This window comes from Prosopis cineraria, unplaced genomic scaffold, assembly GCF_029017545.1.
Source record: "Prosopis cineraria cultivar Desert tree isolate PC_DT_omini unplaced genomic scaffold, ASM2901754v1 PC12, whole genome shotgun sequence".
NCBI lineage: Eukaryota > Viridiplantae > Streptophyta > Magnoliopsida > Fabales > Fabaceae > Prosopis > Prosopis cineraria.
This window is the reverse complement of record NW_026555343.1, coordinates 3,937,080-3,950,974: the sequence shown is the minus strand read 5'-3', so window position 1 is coordinate 3,950,974 and position 13,895 is coordinate 3,937,080. Positions and strand designations below refer to the sequence as shown.

The 13,895-nt window shown below is 33.9% G+C and overlaps 2 protein-coding genes across 5 annotated transcripts; both read left to right on the top strand.

Moving 5' to 3' along the window:
- The first annotated feature begins 6,489 nt into the window (after positions 1-6,489).
- On the top strand, positions 6,490-8,320 carry LOC129288794 (peptidyl-prolyl cis-trans isomerase CYP95-like). 3 transcript variants are annotated; one of them, XR_008588067.1, is made up of 5 exons: positions 6,519-6,579; positions 6,884-6,931; positions 7,765-7,800; positions 7,959-8,076; positions 8,259-8,320. XR_008588067.1 is itself a non-coding variant. In XM_054925538.1 (4 exons), exons 1-4 carry the CDS (start codon positions 6,796-6,798, stop codon positions 8,311-8,313), a joined length of 321 nt encoding a protein of 106 aa, XP_054781513.1. In that variant the 5' UTR covers positions 6,598-6,795; the 3' UTR covers positions 8,314-8,320. The 3 variants fall into 3 exon arrangements, 1 of the variants encoding a protein (XP_054781513.1); XR_008588066.1 differs by lacking the exon at positions 6,884-6,931 and having other exon boundaries at positions 6,490-6,579; XM_054925538.1 differs by lacking the exon at positions 6,519-6,579 and having other exon boundaries at positions 6,598-6,907.
- A 680-nt stretch (positions 8,321-9,000) lies between these two features.
- Positions 9,001-13,589, top strand: LOC129288793 (peptidyl-prolyl cis-trans isomerase CYP95-like). Of its 2 annotated transcripts, none has more exons than XM_054925537.1 (12): positions 9,001-9,156; positions 9,328-9,470; positions 9,660-9,755; positions 10,374-10,492; positions 10,606-10,660; positions 10,819-10,847; positions 11,049-11,070; positions 11,813-11,851; positions 12,076-12,114; positions 12,219-12,336; positions 12,493-12,605; positions 13,331-13,589. In XM_054925537.1, exons 1-12 carry the CDS (start codon positions 9,050-9,052, stop codon positions 13,333-13,335), a joined length of 885 nt encoding a protein of 294 aa, XP_054781512.1. In that variant the 5' UTR covers positions 9,001-9,049; the 3' UTR covers positions 13,336-13,589. The 2 variants fall into 2 exon arrangements, with proteins under 2 accessions (XP_054781512.1, XP_054781511.1); XM_054925536.1 differs by having other exon boundaries at positions 10,819-10,907.
- The last annotated feature ends 306 nt before the right edge of the window (positions 13,590-13,895 follow it).

The following is a 13,895-nucleotide window of genomic DNA, read 5'->3' as shown; positions in this document are numbered from 1 at the left end:
TAGCATTTAAAAATTTATTTAATTACAAAATTAATTTTATAGTTATTTTCTAAATAATATTAGCTTTCTAGTGATATGATTATTTTGTAGGATAGAGTAAATATTTTGATTAGAATTTTTCTATAGGATAGTTAATCTGATGATATGATGGATTAAAAATATAGGTTAAAACTCTTAGGGATATAATAAATATTATAGAATATTTTCTTGAGGTGAAACTCATGTTTAATAATTTTTGAGTTAAAATCTAGATCTATATGGTTGAATTTATGTGGAATCTGAGATGTAGGGATAAACTATGATTATTAAATATTTATTTAAGTATGAATAGGTATTTTTTAGGTTATAGAAAGGTGATTTGAGGCTTCAGGATAATTTTAAAATTTTTAATTTATTTTGGACGAATTTTTAGAATTATATTGTCTTGGATGTACCATGGTAGAAATTTTTATACCATGATAAGGGTATGATGAGGGTTCAATGAAAAAAAATGATGATTTATTGAATTAATGATTTGCGAAAAATCAGTTTGTAAATTTGAGGGTGTTATATATACGGAGCCAATGGTACCAGACTTAGCCTCAACTTCGTTAAGGTGGTAGAGGTTGAAGGTTCGAGTCTGGGGAGGTTCCAAAAGACCCCCGTGAGGGTGGGGTGAGGAATAACCACTGTACCACCAGTGGGAAAGCCGGCAATCATGTGGTGACATGTGTGTTGTCCAGCGCCTGGGAAAAGACCTGGAGAGGCAGTGGTCACCCAGGAGGGCTGTTACATAAAAGGCGCCTTTTATGTAACAGTACGGAGCCACCCCTTGGGCCTCGACTCGGTACTGGACTCTGGCCCATCACTGGACCAAAGCCGACTTTCCCACAGGTGGTACTGTGGTTATTCCTCACCACTGCCTCTCCAGGGTCTTTTGGAACCTCCCCAGACTCGAACCTCCAACCTCTACCACCTTAACAAAGTTGAGGCTAAGTCTGTACCATTGAGTCTCAATGGTACCAGACTTAGCCTCAACTTTGTTAAGGTGGTAGAGGTTGGAGGTTCGAGTCTGGGGAGGTTCCAAAAGACCCTGGAGAGGCAGTGGTGAGGAATAACCACAGTACCACCTGTGGGAAAGTCGGCTTTGGTCCAGTGATGGGCCAGAGTCCAGTACCGAGTCGAGGCCCAAGGGGTGGCTCCGTACTGTTACAATCTGCATCTTTTAAAATTTATCATTGAGGACATATTGGTCAGGTTGTGACAATTTTACTCCTCCCCTCCCAATCCCTCCAATTTAAAGGGGAGGATTTGGAGGAAAGGGGAGGAAAACCGCTTCAATTTTTTAAGCCAAAAAAAAAGGGAGAGGTAGAGTTAGGAATTCAAGAGGGCCTAAGCCCGAACTCGAACAGGCCTAACCTCTTTAGAACCTCGAATTGACAAGTTTGGCTTGAATTCTTTCAGGCTTTAGGCTGGCGTGAATACTTATGTTGTAGAGCCCTTTTTCAATTTTAATGATTAAATCAACAATCCAAGTCCAAACAAGACAACAACACATTCAACATAACATTAAAGTTAAAACATAACAATAATCAACAATACAAATCAAAGTTAAACCAAATCCAAGTCCTATGGCCCTTCGTACTCATTATTCACCATCCAAAACTACATTTGTTACCCTTATTAACAGACAAATCCATATCCAGATTTGGATTTGGTTCAAGTGATTCCTCCTTTTCTCTCCCTCTCTTTCTCCCTCTAGCACTACATCTTCTCCCTCAGTCCTCTCTCTCTCTCTTCACTATATGCAACAAGCCAACAAAGGAAAAGCTTTTAATTATAATTTAATGAAATCAAATTTTACTTAATAATTATATAACAAAATAATCATATATTTAAATTTTACATTACCATCATACTGAAAACCACTTAGCCAATCATGACTGCAATAAGAGCTTGAAAATTAGAAGGAAGAAGACTGCTTTGATTTTTGTGACAACACATGATCCAATACTAAAATCGATTTACTTGCCACTGTAGTAATAGGAATGCTAAGAATATCGACTGCCATCTTTGAAAGTTAGGAATATACCCTTATTGGTGTTCCACCAATTGAGCACGTCTAAATCTTGATATACTTGGGGTTGAAGTATTGCTTCATTCAAATAAAAATCTAGCTTAGACTTTCCAACGGACATAACATCCATGCTTGTACAATTAATCCAATCCTATAACATGTAAAAATTTAATAAAATGCCAACTAATAAATTAAAATAAAAAAATAGATTAATAATAACATGAAATGAAACTTACATCTAAACCCCTGGAACATTACTAGTCATGGTTGAAGCTAAAACACTATAAATAGTGAAGGATTCAACTTGATTTGCTTGTATTGGAATTGTTGAACTTGATTTAAGATCAGAGGAAAGAGCATCCATCTCTTTGTATTGATTAAAAATATATTTCAACTTGCTTTGAATACTCTCTATCTTGGGAGGAAAATTTACAGGATTAATCCTTGCATACATGTACTACATCTTTTGAATTTTCATTTGTGGATCAAACACAGTTGCAATTGCAAGGATAGTACTATAATCATTTCAATACTTGTTAAATTTTTTCTTTCATTCTTTGAGACATTTCTTATATCATAGGATCACCATTTACCATATTATCATCCAACAAGATCTAAATTTTTGATACTTGAGCGAAATACAAGTTTGGAGTAGGATAAGACGTTCTAAACATCAACCTTATTATAACAACAAATGGCCTTAAGAAATTACACATCTCCTCTCCTCCACTCTTCATATGTTAGGTAATGAATGAAATTATTATCAACACATGCAAAGCCAGTAAAAGCTTGGCAGTATTATAATCCACTCTCAAGCATTGCAAAAGTAGAATTCCATCTAGTGGTACATCCATCTTCAAGCCAATTGAATTATCAATACTACCAATCTCCTCAACACATTTTTTGAAAGCAATTGCCCTTGCCTTAACCTTTGACATACTTAGTGCTATCTCTAATCTTGTTTCGAGTAGTACTTGTCACTTGTAAGCCCTCTTGAACTATTAAATTTAACGTATAGGCATAACACCTTTGATGAAAAAAATTCTCCATTACAAATCAAGCCATTATACCTTTGTTTCAAAATTTCTTGCATATTTACCATTTATAGATGCATTATCTAAAATGATAGAAAATACTTTCTTAATGATTCCCCGATCACTCAAACAATCATACACTTTTTTAGCTAGTTATTTTCCAGAATGTGGAGGCTCCATCTTACAAAAAGAAAGTATTTTACTATTTAATTTTCAATTTTCATCAACAAAATGAGTAGTCAAGCATAAATAACCTTCAGAGGTTATAGCAGTCCAACAATTAGACGTTAAACAAATTCTTCCAACACGTTTAACAATTTTTGCTTCATGCTTCTTTATGCCCTTGATAGATTTTTGTAACATCAGACACAACTATTTTTCAAGTAATGCACTTTATACTGGGATTCAACATTAAAGAATAGTACTTCAGTCATTTATATTTAATAATGAAATAAGGCAAATCATATTCAATTATCATCATGGATAAATCCTCTCATCAGTTTTCCTTCTTTGTCCATCATCATCAAACTAATATCGTGATACTTAACAAGTTGTGGACAATTTTTAACATGTTGACATGCCGTGCTAAGTGAGCTGTGCCATCAGCCATAGATCTTGCTAGGTCTTTGTTACAACTATTACATCTTACTTTTATTTTTCCATCAACAACAATTTTAGAAAAAGACTTCCAAACATTAGACGTACAAGTTTTTGATTTTTTAGAAATATATGGCTTCCTTTCTTTCTCAGAACTGGTTCTTTTACTAGAATTACCAGAACTAACAGATTTCTTACTTGTAGAGGCAATAGGTTTCTTACCTGTAGAAGCAACTGATTTAATTACAGAGGCAAGTAATTTATTTCATTATTCTTTTGAAAGGGAGGCATATAAATTACCCTACCGTTGCCATGCACATTATCATTTATCTTACTACTAGCACTACCACCCACATTTTCATTGGTTACTTCTTTTGACTAGAAGACATATTTTACTGCATAGAATTAGAAATTAAAGATCAATTTAAGTATATTATACCTTAATTACAAGTTACAAAAGGCTTAAGAACTTTAATTCCACATAATAGCACAATTACATTGAAATACAAGCAGAGGCAGACTCAAAGAGGCTCCAATATATTTACAAGAGAATTCAAAGGTTAAAATGTGTTCACCAACACTAGTAAAACAAAATCAGTTCAATGTTGATATGGTGATACCATGTGAATATCCCATGGGTAAACGTATTTATGTGATTAAATTTGATTCAAAGATCAAACAATCAATTAGATTCAAAGATTGAAACAGAGAAAAGATTGAAGCAATCAATCAATCAAAGACAAAGACAAAGATCGAAATAGAGTAGACATTTCAAAAATTAGATTCAGATTCCGCAAATTAGATTCAACCTCTTAAACCTTCAGATAGTGCACATGAGAGATAAAGAAAGAATAATAAGAATAAGAAAACATCTTTAGTCTTAAGCTTGTTCAAGCTGGCGTCGTGGCTGTGGGCTCTAGTCTTTCAGACGAACCTCCTTCTCGTAATGGGTTCTGGATGGAGCTCATCTAGTAGTGGGTTCTAGTTTTGAGTACGATGAGTGTGAGAGATTGCAAACGTCGACATGAAGTGTGAGAGAGATTTAGGATGCGAGTAAGACTTAGTTGTTGGTTAGTGACAGAGGCTACGAGAGAAATTGAGAAAGTAAAGAGTGAAGACCAATGATAATGAAGTTCGATGAGTGGATTAGTTTATAGTAAGAAGAAGTGAAGATTCAAGACTAAACAGTGACACTGGACTGGATCTGAAATTCTAGAGATGGTTGAATGAATGCGAAGGGAATTTTAAGCTTTAGGGTTTTTTTAATGTTAATGAATGACTTAGCTTAGCCACGTAAGACAAGATGCAGCCTCAGGCACACCGCACACACAAACACCCACGGCATATTAGTAGGTATTTTTTTTTTAAGATAAATGAGTATTCAAGCCAATAGCTCAATTTTTTTGGAGCTTATTTAAATTACCCGAATAAGCTCAAAGTATCAATTTTTTTTTTAAAATACTAAGCCCTGTCAAATTTTTTTTTTTTGAAATTATTCATGCTAGCTTGAATTTCTAGGTTTAGGAGGGGGACAACATTCCTTCCCTCCTCTCTTTTTCAGCCAAACACCTCGAAAAGGTTAAATTGGCAATGAAAAGATACTTCTAAAGGCGTTACTTAGTAAGGGACCATTCTTGCAATTTATTTGTTGGCTTTGGACGTTGGTGCTTTCGACCTGCGGGTCATGCCATTACACGTTAACCTCCGGCCCCCCACCCATTCACGACTCACGCACTCGAATCTCTTTCTTCCTCAACTTTGAAAGAAGACCTTGTCCGCCGAATCCTCCACATCCCGCCGCCACAGTTGCTCCTCGTCACCGCAACCGTCTCTCCTTGCTCCAACGGCCGCTTCTTCAGGTTCATGCCCGTTGCCAGTCAACTTTTCTTTTATTTGCTATGATGGGAATTTTCTAGCTATTTTTAGACGATTTTTTCCGGTAAATTTCTGGCGAATTTGTTGGTAAAGGTTGGGATTTTGTTTGATTTTGATGGGAATATTGTTTTTTTCTTCTCAATCCTTAATTTGTGATATGTAGTCAAAGAAAAAAATTATGTTTGACATCTCCCTCTTCTTCCTTCTATACATTCCCTGCATACATTCTCTTTTTTTCAACCTTCGTTATCGGGCCAGCCACTTACGATTGCTAAGCAGGAACCACTTATGAAGTCACAATGCATCAGGAAATTATTGCTTGTCAAGCTTATAAATGCCGTGCTTTGATGTGAACTGTGCTTGTATCAGTTTACGCTTCGGGTGAAATATTACTTAATATCAATAATTAATTGGTGCCTCTTTACTGACTTTTGTGACTTCAGTGTTTATATTGGCCTGAGTTCTGATACATTAAAGGAAGACAATGGAAGAGAGGAAGCATCCCCGGGTTTTTATGGATATTTCTATACATAATAAACGTGTTGGAAAGTTGATTTTGATTTGAGGTACCATTTTCTTTTTAATACTTTTGGATTACAATGATTGTGGTGATAGCTGATAAAGTTTTTATATTTTGCATTTTGCAACTTTCAACTTTGAGGAGAGTCAAAAGGTAACCTAATGAATTCTTTCATCTTCCCACCAGCTATTCGATGAGATTTTCCCCTACGCTGCAGAGAATTTTCATGCACTATGTACAGGTTGTAATTGGTTGGTTGTTTTTATTTCCCTAGTAAAACCCTCCCATACTACAATTATAGTCCTGACTAATTGAACAAGGCCTTGGCCATGCTAATTCAGTTAGATTTTATGGTTCATGATACAAGTTCCTCATTTCTCATTTTGTTTTTCCATTTGTTGAGAGAGGGAGAAGGGAATCATGACAAATTATATGTGCCACTGCACTACAAGGGTACTTCCTTTTATCACATCGTGAAAGATGGCTCCTTTGTGAAGGTATGTTATTTTTTGTACTATTGTTACATCTAAGATCGTTGTTTTCTATTGTTGTTCTATCCTTGATGTTGTGGTTGAGGTTGAACATGGCCTAATGGTCGTCCCTTCTTTAGCCAGTTATCCTAGTTTATGTTGTAGGTTACAGGGCTGATTGTCGCAACTGCTTTTCTTGTTGTGTAATTTTAAGCTAGTACTTACTAACCTGTCCATCTTATAATGCTAATAATCTTCATAATGTTGAAACCCATTTTGTATGCATTATGGTATCTTGACTATATATTGATGGCTGGTTTCCCTTTTACAGGGGGGTGGTTTATGGATTCATCCGGTACGTTGTCTTGATCCATTGACAGTAGGATGACAAACTTCTTGCTCTAGTTTTTCAAGCTTGTAATTTGATACAGTACATGTAGTTACTGTCAATTTTTTTGAAGGTGTCCGTCTCCTGGTTTTGGTCATATCATCTTGACTCATCACATGATGTTGTTAATATTACTTTACTATTTACTATTACCACTTAAATAAAAGTATAATTTTTTTTTATGCATTACATAGAACTTGAATGAGTCAACTGTTCACTGCCTATGTGTAATGTGTCTTGTTATACATTTTATCTTAGATATTGATATATTGATTATAAGTAAATTTGGTATCCTCTTGTCTTTGAATCATTTGGGTCTTTGAATAGTAGGATTGGATTAAGACTAACAATTGAGGATTTTAATTGGATCATTTTTTTCAAATTAAAAATGTTGTCACCTAAGATTTATTTCTAAATGAGTGATTAAATAGTTTATCTGTTTGGAAAATCCAAAGTTCAACCAATTGCTATATTTATGTGTATCAGTTTATATGTAAATCTTCAATTCATATAAAAATACTGTTTTACTTGTTTAATACGTCATTTTTATTCAATTTGTCTTTCCCTTATTTACTTTCTTTTTCTTCACTTTGTGCTTAGCTTATTCATTAGAGTCACCCCAGATTATGTTTGAAAGTTGAATATGAACTCTGGAACTAGATTTTCACCATTTTTTATCACAATTTTAATTACAAGTATAAGTTTCATCTAGTCTAATGCTCAGTTTTCTATAATTTTCCAAACTTTTTAATCATTTTTTATCCTTCCTCGATGGGAATGTCTGCTCTTACACCTTTGCATCTCATTTTTTTATGTTTTAGCAGAGATTGGAGAAAGCATATATGGTTCACATTTCCCAAGTGAGAATTCTAGATCCTGGAGTCATTCTTTTAAGCTCTTACCATATAGAATGCAATAATTCAAAGTAATTTTTTGTCTTATATACATAAGCCTAAATGGCTTTGACTATTTATTTTTTTGAACTGAGTTTTTACATTGTTCTTGTGATTTATTTCAGATGAGCCAGCTATGTTTAAGCATGATAGAAAAGGTCTTTTGTCCATATCAATTGCTGATCGTTATGGTATTGGTTCTCATTTTGCAATAACATTGAAACCCGATGACTATCTTGACAGGTTTGTTTATATGTTTTATATGTTTAACTCTTTTGAGGTATTTCGTGCTGTTCGTGCTGTGTTCTGCTCCTTTTTTTTTTTTCCTCTTCTCATGAGCTGCTGGGGTGTCAATTCAATTGTCTGGTTTGCAAACATTGAATTTGATATAATTTACTTATTCTGTTGTGTGGAATCTTTTTCAGGTTCAATGTGGTTTTTGGGCAGCTTGTTGATGGATTTGATACTGAGAAAGATTGAAGAGTTGATTCATTGCATTGCCTGTTGAAGCTGATGATTATGCTTCATTGGTCGCTGTTAAAGTTGACGATTGTGGGGTTTATATTGAAGGTGTGACTCATTTGTCTATCTTAGTTCAATCAAATTATGCCTTTGATTATATGATGGTCGTCATGTTCAACAGAAGAATCATAAGTGTTGAGATCATTCTCATTTATATTTACTGTGTAATGCATGATCTGTCTCGCTTTTTTGTGTATGGTTCTTTCTTGGCTTGACATTAGATGGACCTATTCAGGTAGTGAAAGCGAAACTGACAACAACAAGTGATGATGAAAGCTTGAAGATGTTCCATGGGGAAAGCGAAAGCGAAAGAGATCATTCTCAAAAGAATGGTATGAATATATTGGAACTAGATCACCAATCAAATAATCAATATTTCAATCTATCTAATGCTCAGTTTTCTATAATTTTCCAAACTTTTTAATCATTTTTATCCTTCCTCGATGGAATGTCTGCTCTTAACCTTTGCATCTCATTTTTTTGTTTAGCAGAGATTGGAGAAAGCATATATGGTTCACATTCCCAAGTGAGAATTCTAGATCTGGAGTCATTCTTTTAAGCTCTTACCATATAGAATGCAATAATTCAAAGTAATTTTTTGTCTTATATACATAAGCCTAAATGGCTTTGACTATTTATTTTTTTGAACTGAGTTTTTACATTGTTCTTGTGATTTATTTCAGATGAGCCAGCTATGTTTAAGCATGATAGAAAAGGTCTTTTGTCCATATCAATTGCTGATCGTTATGGTATTGGTTCTCATTTTGCAATAACATTGAAACCCGATGACTATCTTGACAGGTTTGTTTATATGTTTTATATTTTAACTCTTTTGAGGTATTTCGTGCTGTGTTCTGCTCCTTTTTTTTTTTCCTCTTCTCATGAGCTGCTGGGGTGTCAATTCAATTGTCTGGTTTGCAAACATTGAATTTGATATAATTTACTTATTCTGTTGTGTGGAATCTTTTTCAGGTTCAATGTGGTTTTTGGGCAGCTTGTTGATGGATTTGATACGTTGAGAAAGATTGAAGAGTTGCCTTCATTGCCTGTTGAAGCTGATGATTATGCTTCATTGGTCGCTGTTAAAGTTGACGATTGTGGGGTTTATATTGAAGGTGTGACTCATTTGTCTATCTTAGTTCAATCAAAATTATGCCTTTGATTATATTGATGGTCGTCATGTTCAACAGAAGAATCATAAGTGTTGAGATCATTCTCATTTATATTTACTGTGTAATGCATGATCTGTCTCGCCTTTTTGTGTATGGTTCTTTCTTGGCTTGACATTAGATGGACCTATTCAGGTAGTGAAAGCGAAACTGACAACAACAGTGATGATGAAAGTCTTGAAGATGTTCCATGGGGAAAGCGAAAGCGAATAGATCATTCTCAAAAGAATGGTATTATTTATATTCAGTGTATAATGCTTAAGATCACACAATCAAAATAGATCAATTCATCTTTGACCTCTATTTGCTCACCAAAAGCAAAATCATGAAAAATAGGCTGGTTTTTATGTGGATGATATAGTTTAATCTAATCTAATCTAATATAAATATGATCTAAATCTTATCCAATTTAAAATTAAATTCAAAATAAAACTCACTGAATTAATACTTCCCCTTTCAAAAATGCAAGGTATTTTTAACCTAATCTCATCCGCTAATAAAGTAGTTACTTGTTTTCAAACTAATTTTATATTTTCATATTTACCCTTATTTAATAGGGTGTTTCACTCTAAAATAAATATAAGTGATTTATTCAATAGGAACACTTTTGGAAAAAGGACAATAATTATATTTTGAAAGGTTAAAAGTGCTTTATATTTTTTAACATCTAATTCTTCAAAAAATGTTTTACATTTTTAAATGGAGGGAGTAAGTCATTATTATAATTTAACATCAAATTTAAAATAAAACTCCCTGAATTATTAATTTATAATAAACTTCCCTAAAATATAAGTCGTTATTATAATTGTATATCAGTTGCTTTAATTTTCATACATGTCATTATTGCAGCTGAAGTTAGGCGCCCCTTAACTAGGCTAACGGTATTGCCGATGCTTAAGCAGAAGAATCCCTTGGTTTTTATGGACGTCTGTATAGATGATCATTGTTGTGAAAGGATGATTTTTAAGGTACCTTTATTCTTTTTCAACAATACATGAAGAATTTTATGCCTTTTGGATTTTGCAACTTAGACTTTGAGGAGAGTATAAATGAAACCTAATAAATTCTTCTGTCCTCCCAGCTATTCTATGATATAGCCCCCTTTACTGCAGAAAATTTCCGTGCGCTATGTACAGGTGATAATTTGATATCATCATAACCCTTTGGTAAAACCCTACTGTTATGCAATTACACTCTGGGTATTTGAACAAGCGCTAGGACATGCTAATTCATTTTGATTTTATGGTTTATGATATGGGTTCCCCATTTCTCATTTAATTTTCTCTTTGTTCAGGAGAAAAGGGACTCAGTCCAAATGGTCAGGTACTGTGGTATGTAGGCTCTTTCTTTTATCCCATCGAGCAAGGTTGCTCCTATATCAAGGCATGTACTAATATAGTTTTCAACTTGCACCCACAAAGTTGTCCACCTTATAATGCTAAGTAGGCTTTGTAATGTCCAAACATGTTTTGTATGCAATGTGGTATTCTGACTATGTATTGATAGCTGGTTTTCCTTTTGCAGGGGGGTGATATTTATGCTGGAGGTACGTTTTGTATTGATGCATTGACCTTAAGATGGCCTACTTGACTAGTTCTGTACAATAAATCAATTTTTTTATTTTGAGGTTGCCCATCTCATGGTTTTTCATCATATCATCTTGACTTATCCCATGAAGCAATTGTTTATTATTTTTCCTTATTATTACTAATCAATTACTAATTAAATAAAAGCTGATTTTTTTTAGGTTTTAGCATTGGACAGAATTTGAAGTATGAATCATAATGTTCACTACTTGTGAATCATGTGTCTTATATATTTTATCTTAGATATTTTGATATTGATCATAAGGAAATTTGTATCCTCTTGTCTTTGAATCTTATGGGTCACTAAATAGTAGGATTGGATTACAATTAGCAATTGAGGATTTTAACTGGGTCATTTTTTTTTTTTTTGCAATTAAAGATGTTTTCACTGAAGATTTATTTCTAAATGAGTGGTTAAATAGTGTATCTGTTTGGAAATCCAAAGTTTAACCGGATGCTACTGTTGATATTCATGTGTATTAGTGTACATTTAAATCTTTAGTCTTCAATTTACTTAAAAATACTGTTTTGCTTGTCTATAAATTCGTTTTTGAAGGATCCTTTCAATACCGTTTCATATTGGGCTAGTATTACCAAGCGGTTCTTCATAATTACAATGTTAGTTGCAATTATAAGTTTCATCCCTGGATATAATGTCTACTCTTACTGACACCTCTGCATCTCAATTTTATCTTTTTGCAGGGGACTTTCAAGAATTCACTTATACTTCAAGATGCCCAGGTGAGAGTGTTGGATCCTGGTTCCTGGAGTCACACTTAGAAAAAGCTTCCAAAATGTCTTTGTTTATTTATTTTGATGAATATAGGTTCTGCATTGTTCTTGTGATTCTGCTTTGAAGGATCCTCTCAATACTGTATCATATTGAGTTAGTATTGTGAACCAAGCGGTTCTTCATAATTACAATGTTGATTGGAAGTATAAGTTTCATTTTTATCTTTTTGCAGAGGGATGTGGAGAAAGCATATATGGTTCAAACTTCCCAGGTGAGAATGCTTGATCCTGGATCATGCTTTTAAAAAGCATAGATGTCTTTGTCTATTTATTTTGATGAATGGAGGTTCTTTATTGTTCTTGTGATTTATTTCAGATGAGTCACCTACTCTTGAGCATTCTAAAGAAGGTCTTTTGTCAATGTCAAAAGATGATTGCAAAAAATTTGGTTCTTTATTTGTGATCACATTGAAAGCTGATCCATCCCTTGACAGGTTTGTTTATATAGTTAATTATTGGAGGTATTTATCACTGTTTTTGCTTATCTTTTCCTTCTCATGATCAGCTGGGGTGGGAATATACGTTGCCCGGTGTGCAAACATTGCATTTGAAGAAGTGAATTCATTGAACCTGTTTGGAATGTTGTGCAGTTCATACGTGGTCTTTGGGGAGCTTATTGGTGGAAAACGCACACTGAATATGATTGGCGAATCTGGTTTTAAGCTACCTGTTCAAATCATCAAATGTGGTGGCTATATTGAAGGTGAGTTTCGTTTTGTCCATTCTAGTTCTATTAAAAATGAGAGTAATTATGCCTGAGATCATCTAAAAGAGATTTGCATTCCCCAACACCAGATGCTAAAGCATATCATGTATGATCATTCTCAAAAGAATGGTATTATTTATATTTAGTGTATGATGCTTAAGAGTACCCAATCAAAATAGTTCACTTCTTCTTTGGCCTCTGTTTGCTTACTGATGAAGCAAAATCATGAATTCCTTAAAGCTCTTGATTGATTTATGTATTAGTGATTTTCTCTTGGTTTAAGTAGCTAGAAGACATTTGATTCACGTTCACGGATCTCTACTGTTTTTGGGATCTGGAAATTTGGGAGCAGTGCTTTGTAGTAGTCTAAATCTACTGCGACATTTATTTTGAACAATTTCCCTTAGACTTTGTTTCGAAAATAAAGGGAAAGGGCAACTCACACCAAAATCATTGAATATGTTCAGTTGTCAAAATTCCAAAACAATTCAAAGCTAGATATGTACATTAGGCGTGGTGCAATCTGTTCGTGTGGATATAGTCGAAGTCCCAACAGGGGACTTGGATTACTGTTTTGAAAGAAATCCTATTGTGTGGCATCCACATCATTTCTTTATTGAAATTTGTTATGGGAATCCTTTATATAAAGTCATGGTGGTTTGAGTACATTTTAGTTATTTTACGGTATCAATCTCTCATTCCTTTCTATTTAAACATTTTAGGTTGAAGATTCTGGTTCGGTTCTGAATAAAGCACTGGGGCTGGTCTATCGAATTTTGGTCGTCGTTGTACTATTCAGTTTATTGTGGATTGTGGACTCTAATGTAGGCATGATACTGTGATGCCAAGTTCAGGGAATCATGTTTTCTATTGCATTGTGTGGAACCTATGGATAATCACTGCTTTTGTGATCTATCTTCTAGAATACTGTGGAACCTATTTTAATTTATGAATGGAAGACTTGATTTTATTGTGACCCCATTTTTTTGGATTGTGTAATTGGGAAGTAATTTTTATATGACCCCATTTTAACTCATGACCCCATTTTAATTTATGATTGGATATTTACTAGTAGAAGTTTATTTACCTCTGTAAATTACTGAAAAGGTCATGAGTAAGTAATATAATTTTAAATGAAAATTTTTGAAGCTTCAGGGGAGATCAAGACAACTAGACTCAAACCCTGTGCGTTGTAGGAGTTGATCTGATATAAATGAGTAGATAGTTGATGTCTCAACAATTTAAATTTTAAAAGTTAATGAAAAATAATATTTTTCTTATATTTCC